Source organism: Rhincodon typus, chromosome 10 (assembly GCF_021869965.1).
Source record: "Rhincodon typus isolate 14 chromosome 10, sRhiTyp1.1, whole genome shotgun sequence".
Taxonomy (NCBI): Eukaryota; Metazoa; Chordata; class Chondrichthyes; order Orectolobiformes; family Rhincodontidae; genus Rhincodon; species Rhincodon typus.
Genome location: NC_063341.1, coordinates 31,795,539 through 31,817,967, shown reverse-complemented (window position 1 = coordinate 31,817,967; position 22,429 = coordinate 31,795,539). Strand labels below are relative to the sequence as shown.

The 22,429-nt window shown below is 39.6% G+C and overlaps 1 protein-coding gene across 1 annotated transcript in view; it reads right to left on the bottom strand.

Moving 5' to 3' along the window:
* Positions 1–22,429, bottom strand: part of sgip1a (SH3GL interacting endocytic adaptor 1a) — a 215,238-nt gene that overhangs the window by 15,579 nt on the left and 177,230 nt on the right. The window contains exon 16 of the mRNA XM_048602076.1: positions 4,803–4,862. Coding sequence (XP_048458033.1) covers positions 4,803–4,862 — 60 coding nt within the window. The remainder of the gene's footprint in view (positions 1–4,802; positions 4,863–22,429) is intronic.

Sequence of the window (22,429 nt, the reverse complement as noted above, 5' to 3'; positions counted from 1 at the left end):
GGAAGGTTAATAAATTATTAGCTCAGTTCTTAATCCTGATTATTATCCTGTAATTACTGCTGGAGAACACTGAAAGGATGCATTTTGTAACTGAAAAGATTGCTGCCATATATGCTGTAACACATACAGTGTACACTTGACTGAGGTATTGGAAAGCCGCCCAGTGTTTTGAAACTGGACTAGCTTGTATTACTTGCTTTATGAGAATGCGTGGTATAGAGTGGGGTTAAAGTATTGAGAAGCAAAGTGATGTCCCAGGTGAAAATGTCTCATTGTAACGTCTCATGATGATGAGCTGAATGAAACTTCTCATGTCAGAAAATTGGTACACCTGCTTATTTTCAATTAGAAATCATTTCAGTAGATTTTCATCCTATAGAAAAAAAGACTTCAATTGTTTCTTTCTCTTTGTTATTACATAGGAAGACTGATAATTCTATTTAATGTGAAACTCAACTTTGATGTTACTGATCACTCTGCCAGATTCAATTACCAGTAATTCCCGTTCAATTACTCTAATCCTTTCGTTATCCAGCCTTTCATTACCTGTGATACTATCCTCCACAACTTTCTATTTTTCCAAACTGTAACATTTCTTATAATAAATCTTAAAATTCCAATATAAAGCTTTCATCTTCATTTTATCACTTTTCCATGTAACTTCTACCCTTTTCAAACTTGGCAATGGTATGGACTCTTTAAGAAATCTTTTACATAGAACTTATGCAAATTGTACTAATACTTTGTCATTGACCAGAACCAGGGCAAAACTAACCACTTCTAATGGCAATGGTTCAAAATACAGTATTGTTTTCAAAGTCTTGCAGATTTTCTGGACAAAGAATTCTTCTGACTCTGTCAGTTTTCTTGAGAGCTTAGTTAATATTCATTCACCAGGACGCTGCTGGAGACTGAGGTGCCTCAACATGTCATTTAGAGTCTTTACTTCCATATTTAGTCAGAGATTGAACTCAAATCATTCAGGAATAAAATAAGATACCCACATACAGTGTAAAAGTTAACCTCCTCACTATCTCTTTCCATAGATATCTTTCAAAAATTGATTTATTGCTATAAATGCGAGCAGTTGACTATAGCGATAGCATTCCCATAGTCCCTACAGGTGGTGATGACATAAAAGAAGCAGAATAGTAAACAATCATTGTTCATATGACACTAAAACTAGTACAAATAGAACCCAGTGAGATTTCTCTATGGGACAGAAGTAAATGCATTCCAAACTGTAGTACCTAGGTCAGAAACTCTCAAATCATAGAATCCCTACAGTGTGAAAGCAGGTCATTCAGCCCATCGAAATCACACCGACTGTCCGAACAGCAGCCCACCAAGACCCACCATCCCCATCCTATCCCTGTAACCCTGCATTTCTCGTGGCTAATCCACCTAGCCCGCACAGGACTGAACACTATGGGCAATTTAGCATAACCAATCCACCTAAACTGCACCTCTTTGGACAATGGGAGGAAACCAGAGCACACAGAGGAAACCCACGCAGACATGGGAGAATGTGCAAACTCCACACAGACTGTCGCCCAAGGGTGGATTCAAATCCAGGTCCTTGGCATTGTGAAGCAGCAGTGCTAACCACTGAGCCATTGGGCCACCCAAATCTGATTTTTAGACAATGACCATAAGCAAGGTAGTGTTTGAGGCATTTCATTTGTTGTCAAATGCATGGTGAAAGCACATCAGTCTGCTTACTCATTCCATGTCCAGTTACTCCAATTGGAAAATCAGACTGTGGCTTTTGGGAAAGGACTTGGATTCAATGACAATCTTGGTTGTTGGGTGAGGACTTGTTATCAATGATGATCTTGGTTAATTACTTGCTAACACTCATTTCCTGAACTCATGCTACTTAGCTAGGGTATTGGTGAGATATTAGTGCTCGACAAAACATATCTCAGTAACAATCATAATCTTTGGAAGGGAAATGGAGAAATACAGCTCTGTAATATTTAGACATGGCCGTGGGACTTTTTTGAAAGCAGATTTCTGCTCATCAGTTCTTTTTTTATCTCATCTGAAACCCCACATTCATTCTACCAATTCAAAAATGTCACCACCATTCCAAATATACTGAAAAATACAACCTCCTGGGTCATTGAACTAGTGTAGCCACCACAGAAACACAGAATTGTTACACTTCAAAAAGAGGCTATTTGGCCCATTGTTCTAACACCTAGTGCCAATCCCCTACTCGTCCTCTACCACTGCATACCATTTCTATTCAAACTGAAGTCCTCTTGAATGCCTCAATTGAACCTGTTTCCACTACATTTTCAGGCAATGCTTTCCACACCCTAACTACTTAATGTTTGAAAACATCACCCTTGCTCACTTTAAATCTATGCATTCCTGTTCTTTTCTCTTTTACAAGGGGAACAGCTTCTCCGTATCTACTCTGTCCAGCCAGCTCATATTTGAAAGCCTCTATTCAATCCACTCTCAGCCTTCTTCTGTCCAAGGAGAACAGTCCCAACTTCTGCAAGCTATCCTCATAACTGAAGTTTCTCCTTCCTGGAACCATTCTGCATTCTCTCCAATCAGTCACATTTTCCTATAATGTGGCACCCACAATTCTGCATAATACTCCAACTGAGGTCTAACAAATGTCTTATAAGTTCAACATCACCTCCTTGCTCTTGTACTCTGTACACCTGTTAATAAAGCCACAAACACATTTTTCTTTATTAACTGTTCTCTCCACTTGTTCTGCCACCTTCTATGATCTGTGTACATATACAGGTCCCTCTTTTTGTCATCCCATTTTCTACGGCCTTTCAATGTTCTTCTGACCATTACCTGACACTTCTCTCTACTGACCCTCCTCTGCCACCTATCTATTCACTTCACCAACTTGTCAATGTCTTTCTGGAGTTCCACCGTATCCTCTTCACAGTGTACGATTCATCCAAGTTTCATGTTATCTGTAAACTTCGAGATTATCCTCTGCACACTGTGATCCAGATCATTAATATGTATCAGGAAAAGCAAGGATCCCAATACAGACCCCTGTGGAATTCCTCTATAAATCTCCCTCCAGCCCAAAAAATATCCCTTGACCATTACACTCTGTTTTCTATTACTCAACTAATTTTGTACCTATGTTGCTATTGTACCTTTACAGCATTACTCATAAGTGTGTTGTATCACACTGAATCAAATGCCATCTGGAAAATGTATTTTGTAGTATCTGATCAATTCACCGGAATTTCCATTTTTTGTTTGGAAGTGAGTGATACTATGAAAACTGTAAGCATATAATATTAATTGCCCTTTCACTCTAATTAATATTTCATGATTGTCATACGAAAGGAAGTAAAATGTTATGAAGTATACATACTGTATTTTATAAAGTATTAACTCTAAGAATATTACCCTGTCTTTTTAATTTTGTTTCGTCTACTCATTTGTTTTATGCTGTACATTCTATTACACATTCTATATTCTTACAAAGCAACATCTATTTAGAAGAAGTTTACATATTAATGATTTAATCATGATTCTTGCCCTGATAACCTCGGCCACTTCCTTTACAAATCAAATATTAAATTCAGCAGGATTCAGCACAATACTCAATATATTAGCAAAACAAATGTCGTATCTGATTCTGTTGCAGGTATGACGTTAAAAGTTTAGTAAGTTGACACTGTGCAAAATAATATATGCTCTCCCAATGATTTAATTGGTAAATAATTTGACCAATACAACATTGAGCCATACAAATCATGAAGATTCAGACTCACCCTTTGCTCTGCTCTGACTTATTTAACCTCAGATAGAGCAGAAACTTGAGTTTGATTTCAGAAGATCAGACTTAGGGAAAGGATTTTAAAAAAGTCAGTCTAGATTCTTGTTTTTGATCACTTTCCAGTTACTGGAAAGTGGGTTTGTATATTTATGTGGACAGAATGGACTCATCTATGATTGTCCCAGTGACTATATTACATAGCAGAACACCAAGATTAGGCTCCAGCATAATTAATGGCCACTCGAGTGAGGCACCAAAGACAGTTATTATCCTTAGTCAGAATTCCAGCATATGGTCAGAAAACAGAAGTGGGAAAAGTTTAGCAGCGTTTGGATGCTTGCACAATAAGATTGTATTTTTTTAAAAGTATTGTTAAGGGAATATTATTTTTAATAATTAACCCAATATGTCTGACTAGTTTTCTGAGAGCACACATCTCGTTGAGTGTACACTGAGCCCCCTGGAGAAAATCACGCATCCTCCCATGGTTTACTGACCACCGTGTAAGGCGCCTGTGATTTCCTGCTGCGCTACTGGTGGATGGTTTTGCAGCGTGCATCACCAACACGGCTCTGTGTAATGACATCATCATTGGGTCGAAGCAGGTTTATTTCATTAATATAATAATACTTTGATTTGTAAGGTGGGAATGGGGAAATTTAATTTACAAAGAATATTGATAAATTTTAAGTTGGCATGTTCTGCCACATTGGCTTTACTTTTGAAATAGACAGATGATAAACATTCATTCAAATGATATATATGTACCTGAAGAATAATTATATGAATAACTATTATCATGATTTATTGTGCTATAAGAACAGAATAAGTATTTCACAGAACAATATTGAAAATGCAACATGTAAACAGTGTGCAAACAGAAATGTTATAATAGGTACTGTGAACAGAATGGAAACATTATTAGCGAATGAAACTTAGGACTGGCTAACATATAGGAATAAAGGCTGCAAGGCCAGAAAGGAAACAAAAAGGAAAAGAAGTGTCGCGTAAATTGTACATTACTTACCATCAAAAGTCAAATAAAATTTTCCTCTATCAAACCATACCAAGGAGGGTTGATCATTCTCTGCATGGTTAGGAGATGAAGTGGGATAGGAGGAGTGAAGGCAAGGAAGAGAGAAGGACACAGTGTGAGTCACACATAAAGTCCATCACTCGTAACATTGGGGAAGGCCAGGTGCACAGTCAAAACAATGAAATCGTCACTATGCAAAAAACAGTCTACAGTGTTACTGAATTGACATGTCTGCCTCAATTTCTTTCTGAGGACCTCAGCTCAACTTTGATTGTACAATGAGTGCAGTACCTGTGTTTGATCAATTTGTTAATTGTAGCGACATCAAAAACATAATTGAAATACTCCGGCAGAAAGTCATCAACCTGAAGTGCTATTTCTTTCTCTTCATAGATCCAATCTAACCTAATGAGAATTTACAGTGCACATCTCTACCTCCATGAAAGCTTTGAAGAACTTGATTGAAGATAATGGTCATGGTAATTGAAAAACCATGTTAAAAATTACTCTGGTTATACTTTGGTTGATCAGCGAGAAAACTTGTACCAAGAGCTTCAGAAACTCTTCATTTATATGAGCACTTTGAACAGATTTCATTCAGTTCTTTCAGACATATTTAGTTCAGAAGATATTAAGTTTGAATCTCGGATTTCTCCTGAGCCTCTGCTTGAACTTTACATGTTGATTGGTGTGTTACACGATCTATTATAAACTGTATTTTTATGACAACATGAAGTTTAAAGGTGGAGAATGCTTAGTTTCTACATTTTAATTTCAGCCTGCATCATTTTAAGAAACTTTGTAGTGATCTTGGTAAAGTTCTACAATGTTATGTATTTTCAACGTAATAATATAAAGATGAAATAATGTGAATGATCAATGAGAACTTGGAAGACTATCAAACTTCAGTAAAATATTATAAATAACACTAGGCTATTGCATTTTTGACCACCTTGGTTAATAAGCAACAATAATAGAATGCCTAACTTCATCACGACATGTAGACTTCTTCCCAAAGCATAGTACCTCTGAAGCAAAGTGATTTGACAAACATTAATTTCTACCCCACTCTGACTTTTCAGTGGTAATTTGACCCAAACCCACCTGCTGGGAAACTGAAAAGTGCAACAGCAATTCAATATCTCATCCAAAATTAGGCTCAACTGAATTCAATGGAAAGTAAAATAAGCAGGCTGTTTTCTTAATGTTATGCCAAATCCAACGAGTTTCCTGATGTACTGGTTAGCTTAAAACTACACTGTACATCTCTATTTCTGTTGTGATATTAAATTCCAAATAAATGCCTGCAATCCTCCTATCAGACAAGGGGTTCAATACACTCATGTGTAACAGAAAAAGAGTTTTGCATGGGTCTATATAACAAATTGTTAGGGTTACCTACTTGTTGGTCATAGTTGGAAAGCTTGTACCAACGTAGAAATTTTACTGGTGCAGTGGATCAGGAGGTGCTTTATTTTGCCTCAAATTGTGCTTTGCACTGGCTTTGTGTTTTGTGAGAATGTTAATGTGGAATGAGGTAGAATGAATAAGAGACCTCATAACAATCATAACATTGTAGAATTTCAAATTCATTTTGAGACAGACCAACTCAGACAAGTAAAGGAAAATTGCAGAGATATGAAGAAAGAGTTGTCCAAAATTGACTTGGATAACAGATTAAGGGAAAAATGAGTGGATGTACAGTGGCAGACTTTAATTATATATTTCATAACACTCAGCAAAATCATTATTCCTGCCAAAAAGAAGGAATCGATGAAAAGGATTAATCACTTGTGGTTAACAAAGGCAGTCAAGGAGTGTATTCCATCAAAAACTAAGAGATACAAAGTAGAAAAAACCAGTCATAGGCCAGAGGATTGGGTTTTGTTTTAGGAACCAGCAGCTAATAAACAGGGAGAAAATTGATTATGATGATAAATTGACGAGAAATGCAAAATCAAACAACAACAGCTTCTATTGGTAAATAAAAAGAAAGAGAGGAGCCCAAGTATGTGCTGGACCCTTGGAGGATACAAATGTGGAATTAATAATGGAAACAGGAAAATTACAGATAACTTAAACTGATACTTTGCATTGGTCCACGGTGGAGGACCCTATAAACATCCCAAATAAAACAGATAATGGAAGATGCTTATGGGAGAAAAGATCTTGTAGCTGTCTCCAGCATCGAGGACAAATTCCTTGAGAAACTAATGGGACTGAAGGCAGACAGGTTGCCAGGACCTGATGGCCTACATCCAAGGATTTTGAAGGAAGTAACTGTATAGATAGTGGAAGCTTGGTGGCAATACAAGGGGTTCCTGACTCATGAATATCCAACTTACAAACATTCATACTTACAAACGTGATCTCATACAGGGCTGTAATTTGAAAGATCTGACATACAAATATTTCCTGTACTTATGAATGACTCTTTTATATTATCCTGCATTGTATTCTGACAAGTGTACACATTGACTTGCAAATGGAGTCCAGAATGGAACCTGTTCACAAGCTGGGGACTGCCTGTACACTACAACTCATTGGATTCTGGGAGGGTTCCAGTGGATTGGGAAACTAACAATGTGATGCCCCTGATCAAGAAGGAAGGGAGACGGAAAGCAGGATACCATAGGCTAGTTAACCTAACATCTCTCAATAGGGAAATGTTGGAATCCATTGTTACAGAAGAAATAGCAGGACATATTGAAAATTTTAATGCAATCAAGCAGAGTCGAAATGGCTTTCTGAAAGGGTCATAGAATCGTAAAGAACGAAAACAGACCCTTTACTCCAACCAGTCTAAGCTGAACATAATCCCAAACTAAACTAGTCCCACCTGTCAGCCCCTGGCCCATATCCCTCCCATATTCATGTATCTATCCAAATGTCTTTGTAACATTGTAATTGTACCCACATCCATCACTTCCTCAGGAAGTACATTCAAAGTGCGAACCACCCTCTGTGTAAACTTTTTTTGCTTCATGTCTTTTTTAAATCTCTCTGCTCTCACCTTAAAAATGTGCCCCCTAGTCTTGAAAGGGAGATCATGTTTGACACATTTGCTAAATTGCTTTGAGGATATAACAAGTGGAACACAGGAATGCATTTCCAGAATGCATTTGATAAGCATGTTACACAAAAGGTTATTGTAAGATAGAAGCTCATAGTATTGGGAATAACGTATTAGCATGGGTTGAGGATTGGTTAACACACTGAAGAGTCACGATTAATGGATCTTTTTCAAGACAGAAATATATAACTAGTGGAGTGTCACAAGAATAAGTCCTTAGAATTATTTACTATCTATATTAGTGACTCAGAGGAGGGGGAAAGAGTATAATGTATCCAAATTTGCTGATGGTACAAAATTAAATGGGAGGGTATGTTATGGTGAATACATAAGGAAGTGCAAGGGGCTACAATGAAATTGAATGAGTGGGCAAAACTTGGCAAATGGAGTTTATTGTAAGAAAATGTGAGGTTAGACACTTTGGTAGGATTAATTAATTATTTAAATTCTTTAAACAGAGACAGACTTCTAAAAAATTGCAGGGCACTGGGATCTGGGTGTTCTTGCGCACGAAACATAATAAATTATCATGCAGCTGCAGCAAGTAATTAATAAGGTAAATAGAATTTTGGCCTTTATTACTTGGTGGGGGGGGGCACGGTTAGAGTTTAAAAATAGGGAAGTCTTGTTATAAGGGTGTTGGTGAGTCTGGATGTGGAGTATTGTGTACAGTTTTGTTCCGTATATTTAAGAAATGATGCATTGACATTGGATGCAGTTCAAGAGAGATTCACTTGCTGATTTCTGGGAAGATGATGTTGACTTATCAACTCTGAGGATACTTGATAGGTTAGATGTTGAGAAGATGTTTCCACGAGTGGAAGGGTCTCAAACTCAGGGATAGAGTTACAGAATAAGGGACACTGATATAAAACTAAAACGTAAAGCTTTTTTTCTCTCAGAGGAGGGTGTATTCCTGGAATTCTCTACTCCAGAGAGTTGTGGAGGCTAGAGTTGTGGCAGCCAGATCACTGAAAGTATTTAAGGAGAAGGTAGATAGACTTTTGAAATTTTTTACAATTGCAAGCTATGATGAGCTAAAAAAAAGAGCATGAGAATAGGAAATTAATAATGGGAAACAAGGAAGTGGCAGAAACCTGCAACAAATATTTTTGTATCTGTTTACAGTAGAAGACATAAAACACATCCCAAGAATAATGGGGTCTTATAAGAAGTGGAGGCAGTACAGTAAATGTAATGCCACTATTTGAGGCAGAGGGACAGAGAAAACAGGGAACGTTGGGCCAGTTAGTATCTGTCATTGGGAAAAGCTGGAATCCATTATTAAGGAAGCAGTAACAGATCTTTTGACAATCATAATCCAACAAAGTCAAGATGGTTTTGTGAAAGGGAAATAGCATTTGACAAATTTATTCGAGTTCTTTGAAGATATAACAAGCAGGGTGGATAAAGGGGAACCAGCAAATGCAGTGAATTTGGATTTCCAAAAGGCATTTGATAAAGTGCCACAGAAATGATTAAATGATGGTGTTGGGTGATATCAGTGGAGTGCCACTGGGATCAAGGCCTCAACTATTTACATTATGTGTGACTTGGATGAAAGGATTGTCTATATTGTAGCCAAATCTGCTGATAATGCAAAACTAGTTAGGGATGAAAGTTGTGAGGAATACAGGAAGAGTCTTCAAAGGGAAATGGATGGTGTGAGTGAACAAAAGAAATGGAAGACAGAGTATAAACCAGGAAAATGTGAAGTTGTTCACTTTGGCAGGAAGAATAGAAGAGTCAAATGTTATTTAAATAAAGAAAGACTGCAGAATGCTGTGATACAGAGGGATGTTGGTTTTCCCATACATGAATCGCATGAGGTCAGCATACGGGTACAACAAGTGCTTAGAAAAGTAAATAGAATGTTGGTGTTTGTTGTGAGGGGTGGAGTGTAAAAGTAGGGAAGCCTTGCTACATCTGTACTAGGCAATGGTGAGACCATGCAGGGAATACTGTGTGCAGTTTTGGTCTCCTTACTTAAGGAGAGATTTATTTACACTGGAGACGGAAGTTCACCAGACTGATTCCTAGGATCAAGGGCTTTCCTTAAATAGAGGAGTTTGTTCATGTTGGACCTGTGCCCAGAAGAATGCAGTGACCTTAGTGAAACACGTAACTTTCTACAGGCTCAATATTAGGAGGATTTCCCTTTCCTGGCAAATCAAGAACTAGTGAGGAATTTAAATGTAACTAGTCTCTCATTTAAGATGAAGATGAGGAGAAATTTATTTTCTCGGAGGCTTATTAATCTTTGAAACCTCTCAGAAAGCAGTAAAGGCTTATTCATTGAATATATTCATTGCTGAATTAGACAGATTTTTGATTGATTTGATTTTGAAGGGGACTAAAGATTATGCTTCATAGGCAGAGAGAAAGAAAATTAAGACAATAAACTATAATATTACAGAATGACAGCAAGTTCTAGGGGCCAAATAAGACCATAGGAAATAGGAAAAGCAGTAGGCCATTTGGCCCTTTGAGCCTGCTCCACTATTCAATGGGATCATCGCTGATCCAACATTCCTCACGTTCACTTTCCTTCCCTTTCCCTGTAACCCTCAAATTCCTTAATGTTGAAGAATCTATCTCAGCCTTAAATATACACAAGGACTCTGACCCCACCACTCTCTGTGGAAAGGCCCTCTGAGAGAAAATAATTCCTCCTCATCTCAATCATAAATTGGCAGCCCCTTATTCTGAGACTATGCCCTCTGGTCCTAGATGCTCCCATGAGAGAAAACATCTGCTCGGTATTTACCCTGTTGTTGGATGTGGCAAGCACTGATGTCAATGCTGCATACAACCATTGTAACACGATATGTATAAATATCCTGTACTTTATTGGGAAATGTAGAGCATCACTGACCTGCAGTCTGAGCTGTGATTATGAAGGCAACTGAGATCCACATGAAAGCCAGATTCGGAGCAATCTCTGGCCTCTCCCACACATGTTGTAAAGGAGCTCTAAATAAAGACTAATTTGTGATACTGAACATGGGTCTCAGACTCCTCTTTAAAATCCCTCTCCAACAATTGGTGCTGTGAACAGAGTACTGTACCGGTCCACTATTGACTAAGTGGTCCCTAATTGGGTGAGTTCGTTTGATACTACCATCCTTTTGATAGAGAACAAACACCATAATCAATCCCGCCATTTATTGTGGTACTATAAGATCTAAGGGAGTTGTGCTGTGTGTGGTGGACAATTGCTAGGCCCCAGGGGATGGTAAAGAGTCCCACAGTTGAGCAGGGAGAGAGCAGACCCCAGTTCACCTCAGGGATGGTACAGAGCCCCATAGCTGAATGGGGAAAAAAAAGGGTGATGTCAAATGGGGTCTGGGGACATCCGAAGTCAAGACTATAGTTGACCAAACATAAGAAATGAACTGACCAAATGTTTAAAGCTAATTGGAACCCAATCAATTCACCTGTTTTGCAAAGAATGTGGTTTAAAAATGAAGAAAGAAACAAAGAAGACAAGGCCTTAATATTCGTACTTTGAGCTCATGTAGAATTAACAAAACCCCTGAATCATTGAGAGAGAAAAACAAAAGATGTCCATAGCAATGCTAGCCTGAACCAGTATTAGTAGCCCCTGAACTAAATTGTATAATTAAAAGAGAAATTCTTTGATCAGCAGATAATTGTCACAGCTGAGAGGTATAGAGGGAATCTCCATGGTTGTGACTGTGTGCTATAGCTGCTGGTTCTGGAATGTGAAAAATTGGATGTAAAACTAATTGTACATCTCACACTCACTACAGCAAAGCAGAATGTTAAAAACTGAGATTGGAAGAAAGTAAGAAAGTGAACATAGTTGTAGAGGGGAGGGGGGTAGAGAGAGAGAGGGGTAGAAAGAGAGAGAGACAGAGTGAAAGAGAGTTAACAGCTTGTTGTGTTATGGTCTCTGAACTGAACGTCTACTTTGTTGTGGTCTTGTTTGTGTCCATTTTCGTTTATTAGTTGGTAAATGTTATCTTGTGTAATTTATGTGTTTTCATTTGTGGAGCTTGAGGTCTGCGGATATTTTAAGTTCAGTTAATATTTTGAGAATGCATGGTATGAATATGTGTTGTGTGTGTTCTTACCAGTTTGAAACTTGTGTGCTTACAGAGAGGAACTATCAGTGGTTGCGTAAAAGAAAGACCTGCTATGAAATATTGATTTAGAATTTGTTCCTCAGGTCTAGTCAAAGAAATTACCTTTTTTGGAATTGCTTGAATAAACGTAATTGAAGGAAAAATCAAGTCAAATGACATCACTTATTTCCTCTTTTCTGAAAATTAGGTACAATCTGTGTTTTGTGTAGTTTGAGGAAAAAAGTCCTGGGTAAATGCTTTATTTCAGAATCTTAATGAATGAATAAGCATGTTCAGAACTTCATTTCCTGGCCAGAGTATACTTCCAAATATTATTTTAACAATGAGTGAATCTTTAATTCCGGATGATAAAATTTGCTCATCTTAAATGTTGATAGGTGTAAATCGTGCTGCAAAAAAAGGGAAAATTGGAATTTTGAACATTTAATTCTATTTAGACAAAATTATCTAAAATCTGAGAAGACTGATATCAAGGAATTAAAAAAAAGTAAAGCCTAACAAAGGGGGTAGCCTTTCCTTTGTTCAAGAAAGAACTATAAAATGTGGCTCTTATTTCTGTACAGGTTGAAGAGGAGCTATTGATGTAATTACTTACCAGAGTTTTCATCCCACCACCTTTAGATCAACATTAAACTATCTGCACTGCTCGAAGAATCAACAGAGATACTTGTAACAATGAACCAATTCTGCTTGAAGTGGGATGGATAGGTACTATTTTGTTTTCCAGATAGCTGCAATATAGAAGGTTTTCCAACTGCTTTGAATTTCTGAGTTTGGCTGCAGACTTACAATGTTGTAATACAGTGATGGACGAGTCATCCTCAATCCAACAAGCCACTTGTTAACAGTGTACATCACTATTGGAAAAATAATATCAAAACATCAAATATATTGAGTATCAGGTGTTAACATGTACATGGATAGCAGGTAAGGCTCTAGTGTAGCCCATTGTTATATGTTGGCGTAGACTCTGCGAGGGGTATATCACCTTGTCCTGGAACCACATACGTGAAGAGCAGGTTAAAGATTTAGTGGAAACAGAAAAACTGTCCAGAAATTAAAATTAAGGAAAGCACTGTACACAGTATGAGGAAAAGGCTGTGGGTAAATCCAACACTGTGACAGGAAAAACTGAATATTGATTTTGAAACTGATGGTGAAATGAACTTCTCTGATATAGGAAAAAAATCAAATCAGATAACTGTGAACAGACAGTAGTAGGGACTATTATCTTGCAAAACCTTGCGAATATTGTTGGCATTGTTTCCCCCACTGATTCGTCTCTGTGTAGTGAGACAAAGCTGGGGTTCACCCATGAGCCAGAATTTGTAGACAAAGGAGTAGAACCCAGGGGTACAGGTAGAGAAGAGATCAACAAGTCCCTCTCCCCCAGTGAAGTTAAAGTCCTCTGTGCAAATTTGATTGTATTCACAGAGAATTACCATAATAGTTACAAGTATTCCTTACATTGGACTGAAATCAGTCGTAAAACAAGGAGTAGTGCGAAAGCATCATAGATTCAACACTTGCAAATCTTATTTCACTGAAAAGTTTAACAAGCTTTTTTTTAAACTGACATATAAAAGATGTTGTGGAAGATATGGTTTAGCTTGTTCTCAAAACTTAAATCTTTTGGGAAGACATCCAATTTGAATTCGGAATTTGGAATGAGAAATGTTATGTCCATATACCTACTTAGAAAATGTTTTCTTTAAGACAATACAGATTTAAAATGCTAGTTTGAGATTTTTAAAAGATTTTTTGACAGTTTTTATAAACTGAATTTGTGTGACTATGACATAGCATCACCTTGTAACTTGGGGTCTGCCCCTTCCGAATCAGCAGAGTTAACGCTTCCTGCTGGCAGTTTTAAACCTCACACACCTGTGTGGTGAGATATGTTGTGTGGATATTACTTATTCCACTTCTTCCAGTGGATTTTATTTTTGAATAACATTCACGAACACTACAAGAGAGCTGGAAGTCTTGTGGAGGCAAAGTCTTTGCTGCAATTGGGATGGATAAAATTACTTGATACAAGTTCAAACATGCAATGTGAAATGTAAATGAATGTTGAAGGTCAAACAAATCTAAATGTTTAAATTTTAATTTAACACGAGCCAATTGAAACAGTCTAGGGATTTTAATTTGCATCAGGAAAAACTGCGATAGATTGTTTTGGAAGAAATTAATTGAAATCTGTTGGCTCAACAACACTGCAGGGGCTGTACACAAAAGAAGCTTGAGTCAGTAGTTGTCAAATTTGGCTTCGGAATAATTTTGAAAGGAAAGAAAGTGAAGTATAATCTGACAAGTTAAATTTGAGAAAATTGTACGTAGTTTTTGTAAGAAAGACCAAACAAGCGAATTTGGTACTGCTTGAAACCAAACAGTAATAATCTTTCAGAGATAGTAGGAACTACAGATGCTGGAGAATCTGGGATAACAAGGTGTAGAGCTGGATGAACACAGCAGGCCAAGCAGCATCAGAGGAGCAGGAAGGCTAACGTTTCGGGCCTAGACCCTTCTTCAGAAATGGGGGAGGGGAAGGAGGTTCTGAAATAAATAGGGAGAGAGGGGGAGGCGGATAGAAGATGGATAGAGGAGAAGATAGGTGGAGAGGAGACAGACAGGTCAAAGAGGCACAGATGGAGCCAGTAAAGGTGAGTGTAGGTGGGGAGGTAGGGAGGAGATAGGTCAGTCCAGGGAGGAAGGACAGGTCAAGGGGGCGGAATGAGGTTAGTAGGTAGGAGATGGGGGTGGGGCTTGAGGTGGGAGGAGGGGATAGGTGGGAGGAAGGGCAGGTTAGGGAGGCGGGGACAAGCTGGGCTGGTTTTGGGATGTGGTAGGGGGAGGGGAGATTTTGAAGCTTGTGAAATCCACATTGATACCATTGGGCTGCAGGGTTCCCAAGCGGAATATGAGTTGCTGCTCCTGCAACCTTCGGGTGGCATCGTTGTGACACTGCAGGAGGCCCAGGATGGACATGTCGTCTGAGGAATGGGAGGGGGAGTTGAAATGGTTCGCGACTGGGAGGTGCAGTTGTTTAGTGCGAACCGAGCGTAGGTGTTCTGCAAAGCAATCCCCAAGCCTCCGCTTGGTTTCCCCGATGTAGAGGAGGCCACAACGGGAACAGTGGATGCAGTATACCACGTTAGCAGATGTGCAGGTGAACATCTGCTTGATGTGGAAAGTCTTCTTGGGGCCTGGGATGGGGGTGAGGGGGGAGGTGTAGCGGCAGGTGTAGCACTTCCTGCAGGGAAAAGTGCCGGGTGTGTTGGGGCTGAAGGGGAGTGTGGAGTGGACAAGGGAGTCACGGAGAGAGTGGTCCCTCCGGAAAGCAGATAAGGGTGGGGAGGGAAAAATGTCTTTGGTGGTGGGGTCGGATTGCAGATGGCGCAAGTGTCGGAGGATGATGCGTTGGATCCGGAGGTTGGTGGGGTGGTATGTGAGGACGAGGGGGATTCTGTTTTGGTTGTTATTGTGGGGAGGGGGTGTGAGGGATGAGTTGCGGGAAATGCGGGAAACACCGTCGAGGGCGTTCTCGACCACTGAGTGGGGGAAGTTGCAGTCCTTGAAAAACGAGGACATCTGAGATGTGCGGGAGTGGAATGCCTCATCCTAGGAGCAGATGCGGCGGAGGTGAAGGAATTGGGAATAGGGGATGGCATTTTTGCAGGAAGGTGGGTGGGAGGAGGTGTATTCTAGGTAGCTGTGGGAGTCGGTGGGCTCGAAATGGATATCGGTTTGTAGGTGGTTGCCAGAGATGGAAACAGAGAGGTCCAGAGAGGTATCAGAGATGGTCCAGGTGAACTTAAGGTTGGGGTGGAATGTGTTGGTGAAGTGGACGAACTGTTCGAGCTCCTCATGGGAGAACGAGGCGGCACCGATACAGTCATCAATGTAAAGGAGGAAGAGGTGGGGTTTAGGGCCAGTGTAGCTACGGAAGAGGGATTGTTCCACGTAACCTACAAAGAGGCAGGCATAGCTTGGGCCCGTGTAGGTACCCATGGCCACCCCCTTTGTCTGTAGGAAGTGGGAGGAATTGAAAGAGAAGTTATTGACGGTGAGGACGAGTTCGGCGAAATGGATGAGGGTGTCAGTGGAGGGGGACTGGTCGGGCCTGCGGGACAGGAAGAAGCGGAGGTCCTTTAGGCCATCTGTATGGGGAATGCAGGTGTATAGGGACTGGACTTCCATGGTAAAGATGAGGTGTTGGGGACCGGGGAATTGGAAGTTTTGGAGGAGGTGGAGGGCGTGGGTGGTTTTGTATCTTTTAAAACAATTGTGAAACATGCTTCTTTTGCTTTATACTCTGGACAGTAAGGTTTCTCCAGGGTATAATGGTAATTAATGAGGTCACTTTTAAAATACAAGAATTGTATCAGGAAAAAATAATGACACAGCATCCAATGGAAATGGGAATGATCCACCTTGGGTGTAGTTAAATGGAATGTATCCATGAAATAAAAGTGTAGATAGAATTAGATATTTATTTATTGTTCATTTACTAGATATTTAAGATACTCTCTTGGAGATATGTGAGCCCCTATAAGTTATTTTAAAGAAACTGAATTAGCTGATTTGGCCACCACCTGGAGCACTGGATCAGATGAGGAGGATACACAGCCACCCTCTAGTGACTTTTAATCATTCGAAAAGGACACCTGAAAGTTAAGAGTGCGTGACATGGTTTTGGGAAACCGATGTAAGAGAGCAGTGATGGTTGTTGCATCTGAAATAATGAACATGCAGAAAATGCACTGAAGCGTATGCCTCAGACGTACACCTATTTGACAAAATGATTAGTGTGGCACAGAATAACACAAAAACGTATTTTAAATGATAAGGCACTGACACATAATCCTTAGAGAAACTGACTTTTGGTATTGGTGAGTAGATGATAAAAAATTGCAATTGGAGATAGAGAAGGAAAAATACTGAAGTAATATCCACAAGACAGGTAAAAATGAAGGAAGGAAGATTATTAGGTTTAACTATGCATAACTTTATGACTAACTTTATAGTAGAGCTGATATTACAAATATTATAACAATTGGTAGAAGATCAGCAATGGATTTGAATTGCATGACCAAATTTGCAAATTCATTAATAATAAGCACGTATATGATGTGGCCGGCAAATGTCTAGGAAGGGACATAACAATCAGTTTTGGAATATGGTCAATAATCATAAAAGCCCAAGGACAGGTGATAGGGGGTCTGGCAAACATCACAAGATGATGGGAGGACCTACGGTGGACCATGAAGTTGTCCACCAATGATCTGTATTCACAGGATTGGATGTGTAGGTCAGAGGAGATGTGGCAAATGCTGATGTCACTATTGCATGTAACACAATATGTATAAATATTCTGTATAATGTTTTAACAAAGATCTGTAGCTCGGGTTGTGGTTGGAGTTGTTGGTTGGTTCGCTGAACTGACTGGTTTTCTTGCAAACGTTTTGTCTCCCTTCTAGCTGACATCTTCAGTGCTGTGTAGCCTCCACTGAAGCATTGTGATTCTGTCCCACTCTGAATTTATATGGTCCTGTCTGTCACATTGGGTAGTCCTATTTTGCACTGTAGTCGTATGTAAATGGGGTCTATTTCAACACGTTTGTTTATCGCACTGGTGGGGTTGAAAACTCGGCCTCCAGGAATTCCTGTGCTTTTCTTTGTTTTGCTTGTCCCAGTACTGTTACTTTGCCCCAGTTAAACTGGTGCCCTTCTATGTCAGAGAGTATTGAAAAAAAGGAGAGTTGGTTGTGCCATTTTGTTGCGAGTTGGTGTTCATGTAGCCTGGTGGTGAGTTTCCTGCCTGTCTGTCCTATGTAGTGTTTCTCGCAATTGCTGCATGGTATTTTGTATATCACATTTGTCCTGCTCATTGTGGGTGAGAGTAACTGGCGAAGTGTGGCTGTTGGTTTGTGTGCTATCCTTATTCCAAGAGGTTGTAGAAGTCTTGTAGTCAGTTCTGATGTGTTTCTAATATAGGGTAGGGTGCCAGCGTGTTGGGGCATACAGTGTCTTCTTGGTGTTGTTTATTCGCCAGGCATTGGCAGACAAAGCTGTTGGGATACCCGTTGCTCGTAAAAACTTTCTATAGGTGTTCCTCTTCGTTTTTTGCACAGCTCCGGGGTGTTGCAGTGTGTCATCGCTCAGTTAAACAGAATCTTGACACAGTTCTGCTGGGGACGCTGGGGTAGTTACTGTTGTAATTGAGGATTTTCTGTGTGTGTAGTTCTTCTGTATACACCGGTATGGAATTCACTGTTGTTCGTTCGTTCCACCACTACATCTAGAAATGGTAATTGATTGTTCTTTTTCCGTAGTGAACTTGATCCCGTGAATATGCTGTTAATAGGATGGTGTGTTTCTTCTAACTTTGCTCATTTAACGATCATGAAAGTGCCATCCATGTATCTAACTCATAGATTAGGCTGAACCTGGGGGAGGGCTGTGCGTTCAAGTGTTTGCATAACAGCTTCTGCTATGGGTCCTGAGATGGATGAGCCCATGGGTGTCCTATAATTTGTTCATATACCTGGCCATTGAAGACAAAGTGCGTGGTAAGGCATAGGTCTAGTAATTTTAACATGTTGTCCTTGCTGATGGTTTCAATGGAACCAAGGAGGAAAACTGGGCCCCATGTGAAAGCCAGATTCAGAGCAATCTCTGACCTGTCCCATATGTGTGGTAAAGGAGCTCTGAATAAAAATTGATTTGAGCTACTGAACCCAGGACTCAGCCTTCTCCTTAAAATCCCTCTCCAACACCTGTCAAGCTGTGTAAGAATCAATGAGGTCACCTCTCATTCTTCTAAATTCCAAAATTTTTAACCTTTGATCATAAGACAATCCTTCCATACCAGAATTCATTTAGTGAACCTTCTCTAAACTGCCTCCAGTAAAACAATATATTTCCTTTGATAAGGGGACTAAACTGCTCACATTAAACCAGATATAGTCTCACCAGCATCTTGGTCAGTTGCAGAAAGACTTCCATGCTTTTATACTCCAAGCCCCTTGAAATAATTCCAAAATTCCACAAGTCTTCCTGATTAACTGCCTCACATGTGTGCCAGCTTTCTGTGTTTCATGCACAAATAACCCTAACTCCCTATGTGTTGCAGCTTTCTTCAGTTTTTCTCAATTTAAATAATATTTTGTTCTTTTCTTATCCCTTCCAAAATGAACTTCACATTTTCCCACATTATACCCCATTTGCCAACTTTTTGCCCACTTACTTAACTGATCAATTACCTCTCTGTATCCCTCTCATAACCTGCCTTTCCACCTAGTTTTTTTATTGACTGCCAGTCTGGCTATGGTACATTCATTTCCTTCCTCTGAGTCATTAATATAAATTGTAAACAGTTGTGGTTCCAGCACAGGTCCCCGTGGAACCCACTGGACACAGGTCACCAACCTGAAAGAGAATCCCTTACCCCCACTAGTTGTTTCCTGCCCATTAGCCAATTCTTTAACCAGGCCAATATACAACCTCCAACACTGGACTCTTATCTTATGATTCAGAATTTTGAGAGGTACCTTGTCAAACACCTTCTGGAAGTCCATACAACATACATCTACTGGTTTCCTTCTATCCACGTTAGTTGAGACTTCCATGAAAATCTCTAAAAATTAGATGTGATTTCCCTTTCATGAAGCCATGCTTACTCTACTTGATTAGATTATGATTTTCTAAGTGTTCTGCTATTCTTCCTCAGTAATTGATTCCAATACTTTTCCAACAACAGATGTTAGGCTAATCGGCCTATAGTTTCCTGCTTTCTGCTTCCCTCCCTTTTTGAATAGGGGTGCCATTTTGGCAGTTTTCCAATTCTCTGGTGCTTCTTTAGAATCCAAGGATTTTTGGAAAATTACTGTCTCTGTAGCTACCTCTTTTATGATCTTAGGATGCAAGCCATCAGGACCAAGGGACTTATCTGCCTTTGGCACCATTAATTTGTCTAATACTACTTCTCTAGTGATGGCAATGGTACCTATGGTCAACTTCTACAAATGCCTAACTTCTGCTCATATTTTAAAGTTGTCATGAATCTGTTTCTTATTCAGTTGTTCTGCTTGCTACAAAGTTTGAATCAGTGCTGAAATATGCCCTACACATGGTACCTGCGTCCAGCATGTTCACTGAATGGCACAATATGATTGTTGGCCTGGGGACCATGCACGCGTTTCAGATTCAATTCTAACTTTTTTTTTCTATCTACGCAGGAGAAGACCACACATTTGAGTTGTGATCTGGTAGAAGCAGATTCAGTAGTTATTTTGAAAAAGTAATTTGCTAAGTACTTGAAAAGGGGAAGTGGAACGAATCAGATAGCTCTTTCAAGGAACTGGCAACAGCACAATGAGTTGAATTGCCTCTTATTGTACTCTTCTTTTCTAGAACAGTTAATACTCATACAGAATGGAAGGGGAAGATCCATTCAATATATGACCTAGGGTAACTTACAAGCAGAGGGCTGTGCTGATTCTCAATGTGGAAGTAACAGAGGGCTTTGGGGAAGAGCAATGTCAGAAGCTGTCCCCTGTATTCATGGATAGCATTCACTCCTTTTCACTTTTTAACTTCAAACCTAGTCATTTAATCCTTTTGTACACAGCCATACTCTGTAGAAGAACACAGTAGAAATTGTTTCATTGTGTATTAATTATCATGGGTCATCTTTTCGGGGAGACTCAGAAAACATATTCTCTTTCTGATTTTGCAGGTATACTGTAAACAGAAGAAGTCTCATGTGGTTACCTCAGCACCCAGCATTATGCACTCCTACAATAGGCAAGTATGACCTGAAAAACATTCAACATGGAGGCAGTTAACTTGTAAGTTTGAGCAGGGACTATTTGATAATATTCCATAAGATGCAGGAGCAGAAGTAGACCATTCAGCCCAAAGTCTGCTTTGCCATCTACTGAGATCATGGCTGATCTGATAATCCTCAATTCCACTTTCCTGCCTTTTCCCTATCCCCTAGGTTCCCTTACTGATCAAAATTTGATCTCAGCTCTGAAAGTACTTAATAACCCAACCTCAATAGCCCTGTGCGGTTACAAATTCCACAGATTCAACATCCTCTGAAAGAAGAAACTCCTCATCATTTCTGTCTTAACTGTGTGATCCCTTATTCTGAGATTATGCTTTCTGGTCCTTGACTCTTCCAAAAGGTGAAATGATCTTTCTGCATTTACCCTCACAAGTCTCATAAAAATGGTGTTCATTTCACTAGGCGATGGCCTAGTAGTATTATCATTGGGCTATTAACCCAGAAACACAGGTAATGTTCCGGGACCAGAGCTCAAATCTGGTCATGACAAACAGTGGCATTTGGATTCAATTAAAAAATCTGGAATTAAATGTTTAAGGGTGATCATGAAACCATTTTTGATTGTCAGGAAAAACCCATCAGGCTCAATAATGTCCTTTAGGGAAGGAAGCTACTATCCTTGCCTGGTCTGGTTTACACATGACTCCAGACCCACAGCAATGTGCCTGACTCTTAACTGCTCTCTGGGCATTTAGGGATGGACAATAAATGCTGGTCTAGAGCTTGCTGCCCACAACCTAAGAATAAAGAAAAATATGGTCTCCTCCCAATATTTTGAATTCCAATGTGTACAGGCCAAACCTGCTGAACCTCTCCGTTATAAGATAGTCCCTTCATACCTAGGATCTTATCTAGTGAACCTTTTTCTGGATTGCCTCCTATGCCACTTCAGTGTTCCTCAGATAAAGGGGTCCAAAACTGTTTACAGTACTCCAGCTGTGGTCTGACTAGTGCCTTGTAGAGTTTTGACAAAATCTCTCTACTTTTATACTCCATTTCCTTTGAAGTACACCATAGTAGCAGTCATCCAACTTCTTTCATCCACATAAAAGGACAGGCATATCTGCACCACATACTACATCCAGCTCTTTGAATAGAACACAAATTGAAGCAGTGGGACCAATGATGTTGCACATGTGGGCTTTGCTGCACATGGTGGAAGTGCTGCTTTATTTTGCAAATGTATTCAGGACATACGCAGAAGGTCAAAAGTTTTAAATGCATTGAATTCAGCTATTTATTCTGATGTGCTTCAAAACATTAACACATGTTGCTCACTTGAAAACAAGCTGAAGAAGAGAAAGTCCCAAATCCTATCACAAGGATGAAAAGAATCAATGGAAGAAAAGGCAAAAATTCCACCAATTCTAAGGCAAACATGAGGTTAAAACCTATCACAGACAGGGACAGATGAAGAATAAATGACTTTCCCTGTATGCTCAAGGTAAGGAACAAAAAGTCTGATCCCCAATTGGATAGAATGTGCTAAATGACGTAGCACAGTAGCCTGCATCGTTCTCTCAAACTGCTGCTTGTACCAACACTACTACATCTTCTTGCTATTTGATCTTGTGGAGGCTAC